Here is a 15,966-nt window from a genome sequence, read left to right as displayed (position 1 = left end):
GAAGTGCTATGCTAAACATAAATACAGAGTCTTGGGTGACATGGTCTAGTGCAAGGCATCCCTGCCCATGGCAGGGGGGTTGGAACTAGATGATCTTAAGGTCTTTTCCAACCCAAACTATTGTATGAGTCTATGATTGCAAGCATTTACTGCACCCCTCTGCCCAAGTGATAGGCTGGAAAAGGTTGAACCATTAGTTGTTTTAAAAGTCAAGCACCTTCTCTCTTCTAGATGCTGTGTTCCCTCAAGACACAGCAGTGGAAAAAAAATTACATCTTTTTGTGTGAAATAAGCTGCATCCACCACTTCCACCCTTCATGGGACTGTCAAGAAACCTGCCCTGCTCTATTTCGATTAAAGATTTCACACTAGCTAAACAAGTTAGCCACAGCAAAATTACTTAACGGTGTGTTCCATGTCACAAGCCTGTGAAAATGCTGAACTTTGTCCGATTCTCTGTAGTCCTCCACCCCCAATAACACACCGCACTGTTGCCAAGTTGTGAAAATATACTTGTGCAAATGTGAGCCTAGTGGGGAATTACAGACTACAGCAAAATTTAAGATGATATATACGGAGTGGATACTTTGAGCCACCATAGCAACAAATAAAGAGAAAATACAACCAATGCAGGCAACTCTCATATAACAAACTCTGGATATAGTAGTGGTGCTTGACCTCAAAGCAAATAACCTAGCACTCGAAGTTGTGAATCTTGACAGAGATAATATTTGAAGAAGTCGTGTATTCTCCCAGAGCCACAGTCCTTGACTTTGACCTTGAAGTGTTAGGATTAGCATTTTTGCAGGGGCAAAAAGAGGTATCTTTTCTGCCAGCTTTTCTGTCAGATTGAAGGTACTCTAAGACAGGGACTTCACCGTCTGTCTTGAGAGTGCAGAAGCCCTTAACAAGAATCCCCCTTCTTCTTCCACAGCAGGGAAAAGCAAGAAAGAGAAGTGCTGTAAACTAGCTGGTCATTACAGCTCTCTTCCAGATCTAGTTCATTTTTGCTTTTACTATAACAAGCAGTCTCCATATAACTATATGGGCAGCTGCAAACACTGTCAGAATCTAAATCCATAAACAGTGCTATTGTTCTGTAATTCAAGCAGGCTGTTTCCCTAAACACATAACTCTCTCTTTAGACATTGTTTCTACCTTATACTCCTGGATGACTCCATTTTGGTGATCTGGAGGGGGAGGATCCCAGGAGATGCTGATGCTTGTGCTGTTGTGGTTTCCAACTGTCAGGACAGTAACAGACTGAGGAGGGGCACTTGGAGCTACACCAAGGAGAGGGAACAAACAAAAGCAAGACATTAATCCATTTGCTAGAGCACAAATTTTGCTAAAGCAGTGTAAGAGCAAGCAGACAGTATACAAAGTTCACACTCCCTGCAGGCCTAGGTATGCACTGACAATCCTGAAAAATGCCTTTCTGAAGAGAAGCATAGTGCTGAGTGATAATGTGGAATTTGTGGCAATGGAGAATCAATACAAATCACTCCTCATTTATTTATATTTAGCATTTCTTAATTTTGCATTGGAATTATTCTCACGCTTGCATTTGTTTTCTCTAATGTACATGGATACCTACGGACATATCAACTAAGTCATAATGTAAGGCTGCTTCACCTGGCCTGAAAAGTGTTTCAATTCTTCTTTTCCCACATGGTCTAATAATAATGTGAGTGGCAGGCATTTAAGGATCTTTTTTTGTTTCCTATTTGTTCTCCAGGAAGACATTAACTTAACAGTTTTAAACATAAAACCTTGCAAGTCCTAGGTGGAAAAGGGTTAAAGTGTTCAGGGCTTTACATCAAATACCAGTGAACAGGGGAGGTGCTGAGTTAGGTCAGATATATACTTATGTCCTCTTTTCCCTAGGCAAATTACTTTCTCTTCAGAGTCCTGTTCAGTTCAACCGTTCACAGCTGTTTGGCTGGTCAGTGCGTATCGAGGCCATACCTACAAGGCAATTGCTTGCCAGCCCTGCTACGTTGGCTAGAAGTGTGGAAAAACAAAATTATAGCTGTTAGTGATCAGAGCTCTGCTGGCAAACCCCTCTTACAGCTACACCAGCAGCAGGGCGCTTCTGTTGGCTCATCACATGTTGTCTGGGAAGTGGTACAGCAGCTCCGCTACAGAAAAGTCCCCTCTGCGAGCATCTGCTGCATCTCCACGCGGGGGCTCTCCCACCACAGCTATAGCTGCCATGGCAGAGGGCTGTGGCATATGGCCCTCCTCAGCCACCTAAAACTTCTTGCAGCCTCCTTTCTCCTCTCCCTTACTTCTAGGCAAGTGTGGAAACCACCACAGTGGCAAGCCAAGTCATCAAAGTCGAGAGTATTATATTAAGGTATGCTCCCTGAGGAAAAAAAATTACCCATAACAGCTGCACTGAACCGGTCCTAGGATTCATCTAGTCCATTTATCCCAATTCATCTATCCAGTCTTCAACAAAACTAATAGAAAGAGGCTAGGAAAGTGTGAATTAATCAAGCATACAGTGATACCTCTCCAGGACAATTTTCCAATTCACAAAAGCCTGTTGCTTAGACACTTTCTGTTCCAGGGTGATGTCTTTGTGTTTAATAACTCCTTATGGCACTTTTTTCCATTTATTTGTCATCACCTTTAATATGATCTTGAAACATTTAATATGAAATATGGAAGCTGATTTTGAAGACTTATAGTAGACCTTGTACCAGAACCTAAAATATTTATCATTCCTCCTGGCCCCAGTTTAAAATCTCAATAGCCCCCTGGTTTTGGGCATCTCATGTCAATGTGCCACAGCTGCCTCACTCCAGTCCTCAGGTCTAGACTATTCCTGTCCAGAGATCACTCCTTCACTGCTAAGTTCTACGGCAACAGGACTCTAGTCTTATCTTCAACAGATATTCCTACCTGCATGAACATCCTTGGACCGCACTTCTCAGAAAAGCAGAGAGCCACAAGCATCTATATTAAAGCCTGGCAGGTCAACACACCTGAACACAGGTATCAGATACCACAGATATCAGGCGTATTCAAGTCTCTTGTTGTCAATTCAGATTTCCTTATTGTTCCCTGTGGCTTCTTTGAGATTGGCTATCTTCCCACTTCCGATGCTCCTCAGCACTTGACCTGGCATGGACTCAAGGAACCGAGCTAAAATCCTTACCCTGATAACCCTAAGAGTTGGAGTAGCCTGTTGCAGGAACTACACAACTTAAAACAATGGTATCAGGGGTAGGGACAAAAGACCACACACGATTACAACAGAAAAAGTATTTTAGAGGAAAAATAACACATGCATTACTGTCCTGTGAGGCTGCACATTTTGTCAACTACATTTTCAGATGCTGGTTATCAGCTGCAAAGGAAATAGTGCTTGATAGACTCCTTGTGACCTTGCATGACACAGAGAAACAATGTACTGAAGGGGAGAAATGGGGCTGTATTGTGGACAATTTGACTCTTAGCCAGCTCAAGTGAAGCACGGAACGGTGGCCTTGGGCTACTCCTTGCAATCGTGCAAAGCATAAAATTGGTGAAGTTAATAGTTGCATTGTGTATTTCATGGCAAGTGAAATAATTTGCCACACAGCAAAAAAATTAGCATTTTGAAAGTCTTCAAGTTATTCAATAACAACCAAACCATGAATAAATGCATGGATGCAATCTTAATTAGAACAACATTTTATGTGAAAATAATAATCACTAAAATGGGAAAGCTTAGCACTGTATAACTCATTTTTGGTTCTAAGTACTATGGAACAACCTCCTGAAATGTATTTAATTCCATCCTCAAACACATTCAGAAATATAATTTCTTATATATAAATATGTGGAAAGAAAGAGAGAGAAGGGGGAGAGTAAATTCTAAAGGAATGTAAAATGAATGTAAATGTACTCCCAACATTTAAAGAAAAGCATACTGTATTCATTTGTCTTTGTATTTACACTGCATGAATATTCTAGTTAATATTCTACCAGTGTGTGTTAGTTTGGGGTTTTTTTGGATGATAGATGATAAGTTTGAAACAAAATTAAAATTGCAGCTCATGAATACAGCTGAAAGTATCATTTTAAGAGCTGCACTAAGGCAAGAAGGAGTTTATAGTCAGCAGCTGATAAAAATTAAGGAGACTTCCATTACCAACTGTCATATTTTTGTGGTGACAAACAACATACAGAACAAATACTACTCCACAAAAGAGATTTAAAACAGTGGATGCAATTGCAAAAAAAAAAGAAACAGAAAAAAAAAGAAATAAACTATCTTTAGAGCAAGTGTGAAAGAAATGGTGAAAAGTATAAAATAAAATATTTTACTTAGCTCATTTTCGTATGTGTATACAATACGTGTATACAACATTAGTGTATACAACAGTTCTGCTTCTTCTCTCTGATAATATCACTCAGTAAGCTGGCACCATGATATAAATTAAAGCCCTTGTCTGACACTGCTGCAGTTATTAAATAGATCACATTGAAAAATAACATTTTTAAGACCGTTTTCTCATTTCCCTTGCTGCTGGCTTGTGGAGAACACCTTGCCTGCTTCTTGACAGGTCAATTATTCCAGCGCTCAGCTTCTTCTTACAGATATGAAAGAACCCAAATCGCTGCTCATCTTTTCCAGAGGCAGCCAAATAGAATTCCATTTGTTACCTTCACAAGGCCAAAGAGGCAGGAGATGGATGGATACCAAACTGTGACAAATGTCTGATCTAGAGGAAAAGTCTAACTGCAGCAAAATTGATTTTTGGAGGTAGACCTCAGAAGTAACATACCATGCAAAATTCAATCCAGCAGAAAGCTGCCATTACTTTTTTGGTTGTACTTTGCCTTTACCAGGGCTATTTGTTTTGATGTCATGACAAAAATTCCAATGCATGTATCACTTTTCCAAATTATTTTCTAAAAACAGCACAATTGGCATTTTTAAAAAGTCAAGCCTAAAAAAGCCCATTTTCAAAATGGAATCACAGGCAACAATGAAGTGGGATCCCTTTAAATAGACTGCCATCTTCCTTCATTGGATGAGAAGCAAATCACTGTCATTAAACATTTAGATGATGTTATTTTTTTAACATATGAACAACAATATAATTGCAAATATACTGTGAGGAATTAAAGAAAATACATGTAGAACTGCATCTACTGAACGTCTCAGTTTTCTCATGGAAGCACTTAACTTTATCACCTAAACAAGAGAAAGATTTATTTGCAGGGGCTGACATTTGTTTGGTGGTAATACTATGTGTTATAGGTTGATGTTTTTTTGAGAGAGATAGCTGTAAACAGACTCCTTGAAGGTTATATTAATCTACAAAGCATATCCTAGGCTGTGAGTTATACGTATCTGTAGGCAAGAAAAGTTCTTTCAGTTTTCACTATGTGGAAAGTTATTCCACATGAACAAAGAGGCCTTTAAAGTAGGAAATTACCTGACAGGCTCTGCTGGGAGCTGAGGTTTATAAAAGAAAATGTCATTCATCAAGTATTTTATAGAAATAGAAGGTAGAAAATCTTCTCTCTTTTTCAGTAGTTCTTAATTTACCTTTAGCAAGAGACCATTAGATGAGCTAAATAAACAAAAAAACCCAATTGACTAAAGTTGGACAAGAAGAAAATCTGCTAGTGAGGGGACAAAACCCTACATCTTAACTCTAGAAAAGCAATTTCACCTGTAGAAAGCTTCTTTCCATTTTCTTGGGGTTTTTTAAAGCTTTGTTCAGAATCCTGCAGAGATATTTTTTACTGACTAATTTAGGCTTTATAGTCTGAACAAACAAATTGGAACCATAAAGTCCCAAATTCTAAATCAGACTTGAACAATGCCTTCCTACACAGTGTTGTACATGTTGCAGGACACTGAATTTTCTCATTGATAAAGTATGAATGACAACCAAGTTATCTTCATGATTACTTACTTGTTGGGCAATAACCATAACAAATCAAAGAGAAAAGTGATTAATAAGCAGGTCCATTTTACAATTAAGAAGTACTTGGCAATCAGCACTAAATTGAACCTCAGGATACTATTGTAAATTATTAAGATGCATCTTCAATAGGAAGGAAAGTGTGCATTCAAACCTCTTTGAAACCATAGGAGCATTCTTATACTTACCAGTATTTCTTTCCCTTGCTTTGAAAGAAATGAATGAAACAGAGAGATGAACCCTCATTGTTATGACCATTCTTCTACTTTAACAGGTGAAATTTTCCAGGGAAAGAGTACATGAGATAGGTATAAAGATAAGTTTCTTGTATATTTCTCAGAGGAAAAAACCCCCAAAACTTATATCGCACCTCACTCCTTTTACTTTTCATTAAAAAAGCAGGCCTGAAGTGCATATGTTTTAGCAAAACTATATACCATGGTACATGCTATGGATATAAATGCTTGTGCCTTTAAGTAGTGTAAACTGTTTACTATGCCTGCATCCTGCATGTTTTACAGAGGCTTGAAAGGTACTTAAGGAAATTTTCCGGAGGACTAAATAGGACAGTTTCATGAGCTCTGTTGAGAAACAACAGAGCTGCCTGACCTTGAGACTGGAGTTCCTTTAGACTAGTTAAATATTTGTCCTTCACCAGTCCCCATTTCCCAAACAAACTGCTCCTCTATGTTATTACCCATTCAGAAAGACGTGCTTAATATCAAACACTCATCTGTAAAAGGTTTCATTTATTAGTTTTATTTTCAAAGCGCAGACCAAAGACTTTTATTGCAGCAACACTGGTAATAAAAGAATGGTTGCAGTGCACACTTTTTGGAAAACCCAAAGCCACCTGTACATCAGAAGGACATAACAGCCAGAAGAATATAGAACTGGCCCAGTGTTTTCTCATGGAATACTTACAGCACAAACCCAAATATTATATTGAATATCTTGAATTCTAATAATTATATTGAATATTCTAATTATATTAAATAATATATAATTGAATATTTTAATGATTATATTGAATTCTAATAATTATATTGAATTCTAATGCCAACCCTGTATCTAACAAACAGAAAAAATGTGGAAGAAGTAGAACTGAACATACTCATACACACAACCAAAACGGTCACTCTTGATTTCACCTTCAGTGCTAGGTATGGAAGCCAATTGCTTTTTTGATCATTTTACTAACCTTCCTCTGTGGTGCGAGCAGACTTTGATTCACTGTCCATTCCTTGGAATTCATTGAAATAAGGGCGAACCTTAATTTCATAAGTGACCCCCTTTTTCAAGCTGACGAGGACAGCACTGCGCTCAGTTGGGACTTTGACCTCCAAGTTCTGCCATACAGCTGGAGAAGGTAGGCCAGATGTTTGGCGATACATTACTCGGTAGCCCTGAATAAACTGGGATTGGCGGTCAACCTAGAAAAGGCATTAAATAATACATCAATAAAGATATTAAAGTAAAAAAACTGTATAAAAAGAAAACAAGACATTTGCCTAGAATACCTCTGTCCTCGTGAAAAAGAGAAAATTAGCAGTTGTTTAAGATGCTGAATTTAAAAATCAAACTGCCTTCCTGTAAGTCACTGTTGATTAATTGTGTATAAAGAACATTTTTCTCACATTACTTGTTATAGAATATTTCTATTTTACTTTCCCCGGCTCTATATATCATGACAAATGCCACCTTACATCACAAAACAAGGCCCCACCCCTGCAACAAATAATGAAAAGAGAACTTTGGCATAATGCTTACTGCATGTAAACTTATTAAGCACATCTTGGCTACCGATGCACTGAAATAGGAGAAGAAAAACAAATTATTTTCAGAAAAGGACAAGTCTTTGAAGATACCCTACATGCTTTCAGTTAGTCATTACTTGGCTCACAGCTCATCCTTTCATGAGATGCAGAGGGAAGTAAAATAAACATAAGACAGATGCAGAGAAAACAGCTTCTAAGGACATGTGCTGTTTCTTATGTTCACAATCTAAGCCATCTCTTTACATCCTGGGGTTGTGATGCTCTCAGGCCACCAGATGGACATGGAATGTTGGTTTTGGTTTATATTTTTTATGTTGCTAGGCAAGCACAATTCAAGATTGGACCATCCACAAAAGTTTAACAATTCTAACCTATTGTAACTACAAATACTATTTTTGCGTAAAGGAAAAACTCAAAATGTGTTTTATCTCTCAGGGAAAAAAAAAATGCATGAAACAATGATTTGAGGTATTATGATGTTTGCATGAATTTTCTCAAAAAACAATCAAAACAATTTGATGGATAAAACCAAACCAAACCCAGCTGCTTCTGTAGACAACAAATAAAGAGCCAAAGAAAGTGAAGCACAAATAGCCAGACTATACAAACAGCTGTTTGGTAAATCTATGGGTTATAGCTAAGATTCAACAAGTAGGATTTCTTTTCCATTCTTGACAATTTGCTAGCTCAAAAATATTTCAGAATTCGAGGCACATTTGTCTCACTTCTCTAAAGAATAAATGAAATTAAGGCTGAAAACACAAACCAGGTCTATTACGCTCCTCCTATAATCTTGTTACAGTTTACTGGGGCATTCAGAGGGGACACAGATTCTTGGGCATTAGAAAGCAAGGCAAGCAAGAAGAAAGCTTTATTTATGAGAGCAAAGCAGAAATGTCTTTCATCAAAACTGTCACTGTTAAAAACCTTGCAACATATGTTACAACAACATTAAGCTTGCATTTTATAAACTTCTCTGCATTCACTTTAAGTGAATTTATGCATTCAAAGAGGGATATAACTCACAATAATAGCTTGTTAATACCGAAAGAATCAAGCTGTGTTTTTAAGAAGAACATTAAGCAGCTGTTTCCAGATGAAGGGAGTCTGTAAATCAGAGTAAATTGTTTTTATCCATGTTTGACTTTGATTAACTAAATGTTTTACGGACATAAAGACTTTGCAAACCTCGTGTTTCCTACAAAATTCGGCAAGAATAATACTTTCATTCACTTTGTAATACAGATTCTAACCTGAATTATAATATAAGGCTATGATGTTTAATAATCACACACTGAGTTTGATTCCTGCCTAACTTCTGAGTTAAAAACTACATTGAAAGACGATGTAACTTTGTTCAAACTTTCCATTTTGTCTTTGCTGTGCTTTTAATCTCTACTGACTGCTGCCTAGTAGACAGCATCTGAAAATTCGGAGTTGACTAGGCTGAAAAGTATTTTGCTACAAAACAGTATGGAAACTTTTGTACAGCGTGGTAGAAACACAAATGCACCCATTAACTCACTGAGAAGAACTGGATCCTTACAGCATACCTATAGTATACTAATTTTGAGTCTACCACACTTGCCTGTCTACTTATATATAGGCAATATACAAAGTATTCATACACCTCTTTTCCTTCTACACTTCTAAGTTGCTAAGCTAGAAGACTAAACAACACAAGAACTATGAAAACAGAACGCAGTACTACAATAAGGTTGTCATGTATATGGGTGCTATAAACTTGCTTGATTTGGGGGGTCACACAAGTTTCACAGAGCTTTCAATTAGATATGCGATTACAACAGGGCTGAGTGATCTGCCTGAATGTCAGTTTATTGACAGTGATTCCACTGGTCAGAGTCTGGAAGGGTTCTTATGAAAGAAAATATTGTGCATTTTTTTAATGTTTTCTATAAGCATCCAGTTGTACTCAGTGTCAAGGAGAGGATACAAAGCTATTTCTCATGCTGACTTAAAGCTAGTCTGAATGAATAAGGCCATTCATACAGTCAATATGTTGGGAAACCATGCAAAGGGCACTTCACATATGGAGAAAGGTGAATTTTTTTGTTTTGTTTGGAGTTTTCTGGTTACTAAAAAACTGCTCCTGGATAATAACATGGATTAATCAGAGGTATTTGTGAGGTATAGGACAGGTATGTTTCCCATACACAGACACACACGTATATGCGTGTGTATATGTATGTATGTATATGCATATATATACATATGTGTATATGTCTGTGTATACATGCACACACAGTCTTACATATAATATAGAGCCTGTGACTTCAATGTCTCCTCCATTTGTTATGTGGTAATTATGTGTCACACCACCAGCAGGCTACTAAAAATATGCTTAGCATTAAAGAACTGCATTCAGCTGTGCTAAGCATCAAACAACTCGATAGGTTTGGTACAAGTTCACACATAGGCAGAAACATGCACCATGATTTAATGAAAGAATGCAATCATTTCTAGTTATTCTTCTTTCTCTCTTTTTCTCTTTTTGAGCTGGCTGCCACTTCCTCATACAGAGTACTTAGCATTATTACAGAAATTGCAGGAACTCTCTGTGCTAAATACGGGGAGCAGAGAATATTTCTAGTCTTCCTGTGACACTCTTAACTACTCTTGAATCTGTACAAGCAGCAATGACATCCACTCAAAAAGAACTGCACTAGTTGCTGATCTAAAGATACACTTTCTCTGTCAGAAGACAGATGGAAGAAAATGCAGATGCTCTTTTAAAAGGCAGAAGAGAGGAATTACTGGATAGGTTCTTCTCAGCACTGACCTAACACTTTAAGCCGACCTACAAGCATAACTGGTCCTGCATGCTCCTTCTTATCATCTTTTACCATGAACACATACTGCGCGAGGTATCTCAAAATTGATGACAGCTTTTCATTTCTGCAGAACAGAAAACTCATTTTCCCTGCATGTTCAAATCTGCACATACCACAGCTGAACATGAGACAGGTTCAAAGCTACTACATCATTTAGGCTATTAGGTTGTTAAAAAGATGGCAAGAAACTCATAATGCAGCTGATGCTGCAAATATAAGCTCCTTTCAGACAAAGCTGCTAATCTGCCCCCTAAAAACATTTTGCAATATGCTCTGTAGTATGTAAATTTCTACCCCAAAATATCCTAAGAAATACTCTGCTCCCACATCAATACCCACAGCAATTCTCCATCTGGGGAGAATACCTTGCACACTGTGCTGAACTCACTAGAACACACCCAGAGTAATCTCCGGAAATTCAAACAGCACTAGCATTTATCTATCCTACAGGAACAAGACAAAAGGTGATGATACACTAGAAAACTGTCTAAAGGACTTGCCTCCTGAAGCTTCCAGTGAATTATATTCATTTAAAATCAATGTCAAATTAAAAGACAGAGGTAAATAAATTATCCTTCTGCCTGATAGCAGCCCAGAAGGCAGTCGGGGTTTCAGAGCAACAATTCTTTTGTCATACAGAACTGATTTTCATTCCTGCTTGTGCCACAGGGCTCCTTTCTAACACTAGGAAACTTTACATTTGACCACTAATGAAACTCTCAGTTTAAGGCCCAGTGAGGCTAGAAGTGCTTAACTATAGTTGAGGTCAGCTAAAAAAAGTGCCTGGAGTACAAAATATGCTGTTGCAATGCAAAATGTTTTGAGAAAATGAAAATAAATCAGGCCCAAGTTTTAAAATTAGCCATTTGATAACACTGGGCATATCTGATTCTGTAACTCTCATCAGCAATAAATATCTCTGCACCTCACCTTTCTGTGTGTAAAGTTGGGATAATGACACATTTTTATCATCCTGCTGTTAAATTCAGTATTATTTGTGAAGCACACAAATGTTACAGTTGAGAGCATGACAGATAGGCAAGCATGTGAGACAAACTAATAATTTTTTATTCAATGCAAGGTTTCAATGCTATGAATTTAATAAGACGTGGCACCACACAGTGAATAAAGAAGATAAAAAGAAATGTTGAATAGCTCCATGAAGAAGAGATCCTGTGTGTGACCTCATAATTACAGCCACACTTTAAAACCCGTGCACAAGAGGAATAAATTTAAGAGACATGCCACTTCTTTTTTATTAACACTAACTTTATAAACCAGACAAAACATTTGTTTCTGAAATTTTAAACTCATATTTGAAAATAAAAGAGAAAGTAAAACCAAAATCCTCTCAGAAAGAAAGGAGAAATTGGAGTTAATTTGCTGGCAGTCAGGATGCCAGAAAATCAATAACCAAGGATGTTCCTTGGCATTCACTCTTTGAATTGCAGAAAGCCAGCACAAGGAGTCTTATGACTCTCATGGCGCTTCTGTCCTTTTGTATGATAGCTACACTATCTAACCATTTTATATCAATAGCGAGGACTTTACTCTCTGGATAGAGTGGCTTTTTTCCTAGAGACTATGGTTAATTGATTGTTTTTTTCTCGTTGCTGGAAAGTTTCTAATTAGCCGTTCCAGAGATCTTTTTTTGTGTCTTTCTTCCCTCGGGCAATTTGAAATGTCTCTACAGAGGCCTGTATGCTTGTCAGGTTGTAGAGGGTCACTGCTTTGAGGGATCTTCCCAATAAGCTGATATCCTAACAATTTACCTTTACCTTACCATGTTTTCTTCACTCATTACTTGTTCACTAGGGACACCAAGAGACTCTTTTAGATAGAGATATACACACACAGATAAATATATAGAGATTTCATCATAATATAATAACATTGGTTACATTGCATAAAACTGAATTCTGTTTATATTGGGCCTTCCTTTTGTAGTACATGCTAAAGCAAGGGCAAGCCTATGAAACTGTTTTTCTGATAGCTGTCACATCCAAGAAAGGACTCAAACGAGTACCGCGCAAATGTAAGCCAGGTTTACAATTCCTGGTTTACAATTCCAACATCTAAGGTTTCTTAACTACTGACCCATCTGCTTGGGCAAATATCTGTTTTGGCAAAGGGTTACTCCAGTGTGTCCTGGAGTTATGAAGCTGAAGCAGACAGCATTTTTAGAAAGGCAAGCTGTGTGTTGACACCGTCAATGGCAAAGTGCAATGACACGTTTTCTAAATAGTCTTCTAAGACAGACAAATTTGTGGGTTTCTCTATTTCTTCTAATCTGCCCCTCAACCACTGAAATCTGTCACAAGTATGGCGCATAAGCTCCTGTAAATATGGCTAAGTTATGCAAAACCAACAGTAATTCTTATAATACATAATCTATCACCACACTTATCTCCTGTTGTATAATCCCCTCTACACATTAACCTCTTAGCAATATTACATGTAGAAGAAAACCCCTGAGTATTGTGAATACTCCATTAGCAGAATTCATCCCATACAATACAACTGTTTCAGCGACATGCAGTACTATTTCTCTCACTCTTCCTGCCTGTGGCTCTCCTTCCTCTGGGGAAGATGCCCCAAGAGCAAAACATTTGGTATGCAGCACCTTGGCAACTCTCACCTCCTATGGTTACAAATCCTATCCTTCAGGCCTCAGGAAGGAAAACACAGCATTTTGAAAGCCAAACACTATATCAGAAATTCTACCCAGTAGTTTGACCCCTCAAATAGAAATGTTGTTAAGTACTGCCAGAAAGATTCTGGTCTTCTGTAATGAAAGGATATCCACTGATTGTGGGTAAGGCTTATGCTAGAAAACCAGATGCTACACAGTAGATCAGGCATCAGCACCATGTGTTTCTGATTGCTCCACAAGTGCCCTATAGGAAGCCTATTTTTGCATTTTAGAGTCACCACATAATAGGGTATTGTCCGAGGTCCCTACGCCTTGAAGTGGAAAGTGCTTTTTCATACATCAATTTCATGTTGATATTTAACTTTGATTATTTTTTGACATGCACAGTAGTGAGTCCACAGATCAATTATCCTTTAGATTATGGTGTTAAGCATATCCATTTTTATCGTATTTTTCTAGTCAGACAGCTAGCTCACTTTGAGCTGAATGCTGAAGACTTTGAACCTACCTGACTTGAAAGAGAAAATAAAAGACCATTTCATTACCACATATATATGCCTGTTATAATGTTAGTTTATCAGAGCACTCACATTAGGGTCAAGACTGGAGCTTTTCAGTGTGGTATAAAAAACTGCAGGGATAAATAGGCAAAACAAAAGTGCTGTTAAGGTAATAATAACAGAAGCCTTACCGTCCAGGTGACTTGAACCGTTGTGGGTGTCAGCACAACAGGATTATGCAGTCGTACAATGACATCTCCCAGTTCTTTCTGGACTTGCCTGTGATCCACACCTTGTGCTGGTGGGCTGATATCTGCCAGGCCAGGCACACACATGAAAGCATTATTTTAGTGAGAAGAGTTATATATGGCATCAATAATAATTACTGAATAGCTTGACGACCTGATTTAAACACCCTTTATAGTACTGTAAGTGGTAAGTGATCACTGGTAAGTGATGAGAGCGATGCAATATTCACTAGTTCCAAAATACTCAGGTAATAATAATGTTGCCCAGATGTCTGGAACCAAAGTGGTTAGTATAATTGAAGAAAATGAACAGGTTTATCTATTTGTTTTCTTAGAGTATACATGATATTAAGTCATTATATGTTTCCAAACTTTAACCAAGCTTCCTCTCCCCACATACCATGCACACACGAAACCAAACACTAAAAATAGCATTTTCTTCTGCAAGGCAAATTTTCCTTTTACAGATATAATGAAAGCTACTGCAAATACAAACAAAAAAAAATTATTTATGAAGCCAAACTGATCCTGAACTAATAAAGGGCAATAAAAACTCTCAGCCACAAAAATTTTCTCTTCAAGACTATGTCAAAAATTCCTTCAGAGTGTGCATGGAAATAATTTATTTTAGTCAAAATCTGAAGGAATTTGATCACTTAGTATACATCTATGTAGATTCCATCTGCAGCACCACATGTGGCCCTGGTACCTAGTCCTTAGGAACCACATTTGGGTTATGCCATTGTGTTAAACTGAATGAGGCTGTATTACCTTTGTTAAATAGGAACTGCAAATACAAAGTATGTGTCAGAAAATGAAGAAGGAGATGTGCAATGTGTCATTTTAGTGATAGTTCCTGGAAATAATAATTTTCTCTTCTATTGTACCAAAAGAAGAATGTTGGGCTACAGCTATTACTTAGCTAATATATCATCATAGCATGTTCCTCCCTCCATCTTAGACAGAAAAGAAGGCACTTTCTAAGAGCCAGGGAAGTCTGCATCCCTTCAACGGATCCTCCAAGGATCTTACAATGCTGTTCTTGGCCAACAGTTACAGACACCCATACTATGTCAGTTGTCTTTGTGGATTGAATAATGCCTGTTAGAAATATGCATACTGTTTATTTCTGATGGAATTTGCTTGAACTTTTCCAGAAGACAGGATTTGGAATCAAGCACAGATTGTATTCAAAAGGCCCAATACATTAGGGGCATGCCTGCCTAGGCACCTGTGAATTCTGCTTGGTTTTCTCATGGGATCCACTAGCCAAAGACACTTTCCCTCTTTCTGGATCAACATCATGTCCTTGTGAAGAGAATATATACATACAAGGTTTTCATCCCCCTCTGATGGTCTTAGATATGGGAGTACACAGCATGTGATATCTTTCTATCTTCTAAATATTATTAAGAAGAAATGATAGTGCTCTTAAAAATGAAACATTTAAATATAACTGAGTTTGAATCACATGCCTCCAGATTTTGAAAGACTGTAGGTTTTAATCACCAATATTTCAGCTTCATAATTCTGGATTGCTATGGGTTCTGAGCCACCAATAAACAACATAGCAACAGGTTTCTACTGATATTCAAATGAAAATGGCTCCATGGATCTCCAAAGGGAATATAATCCAAATATGGATGTCAGTGAAGGATTTTGTCTAGCAAATTTTGCCTATCCAAAGAAACCAATAAACAGAGAGATATAATAAAACAAATCTGCAAGACAGCAACTCAGACTGGTTTACAGGATGATAATTTATGCTGCTATCCACAAAAAGCTATGATCCTTGGTACAAAATACCTACATCTAGCCATGCCTACATTTCAGGTTAAGTTATCCTATGGTATACAACCAACAAAGTACCTGTATTCCCTCAGAAGACATTTCTACATATGTATGAACTACATTTCATCATTTTAATGGGATGTATGCCCAGAAGTAACAGAATAACATGGGCTAATATCAGTAAGAAATAAGTATTCTGTTTTCTGGTATG

At 37.6% G+C, this 15,966-nt stretch overlaps 1 protein-coding gene across 20 annotated transcripts in view; it reads right to left on the bottom strand.

Annotated features, from left to right (window-relative positions):
• Positions 1–15,966, bottom strand: part of ROBO2 (roundabout guidance receptor 2) — a 1,090,001-nt gene that overhangs the window by 67,441 nt on the left and 1,006,594 nt on the right. For all 20 annotated transcript variants that reach the window (XM_030471548.1, XM_030471544.1, XM_030471547.1 and 17 more), the window contains 3 exons: positions 13,908–14,029; positions 7,135–7,366; positions 1,159–1,283 (listed from right to left, as the gene is read on the bottom strand). In XM_030471548.1, coding sequence (XP_030327408.1) covers positions 1,159–1,283; positions 7,135–7,366; positions 13,908–14,029 — 479 coding nt within the window. The remainder of the gene's footprint in view (positions 1–1,158; positions 1,284–7,134; positions 7,367–13,907; positions 14,030–15,966) is intronic.

The sequence above is a fragment of the Strigops habroptila genome, chromosome 2, assembly GCF_004027225.2.
Source record: "Strigops habroptila isolate Jane chromosome 2, bStrHab1.2.pri, whole genome shotgun sequence".
NCBI lineage: Eukaryota > Metazoa > Chordata > Aves > Psittaciformes > Psittacidae > Strigops > Strigops habroptila.
Note: the sequence above shows the minus strand (reverse complement) of the source record. Positions and strands in the feature narration are given on the sequence as shown.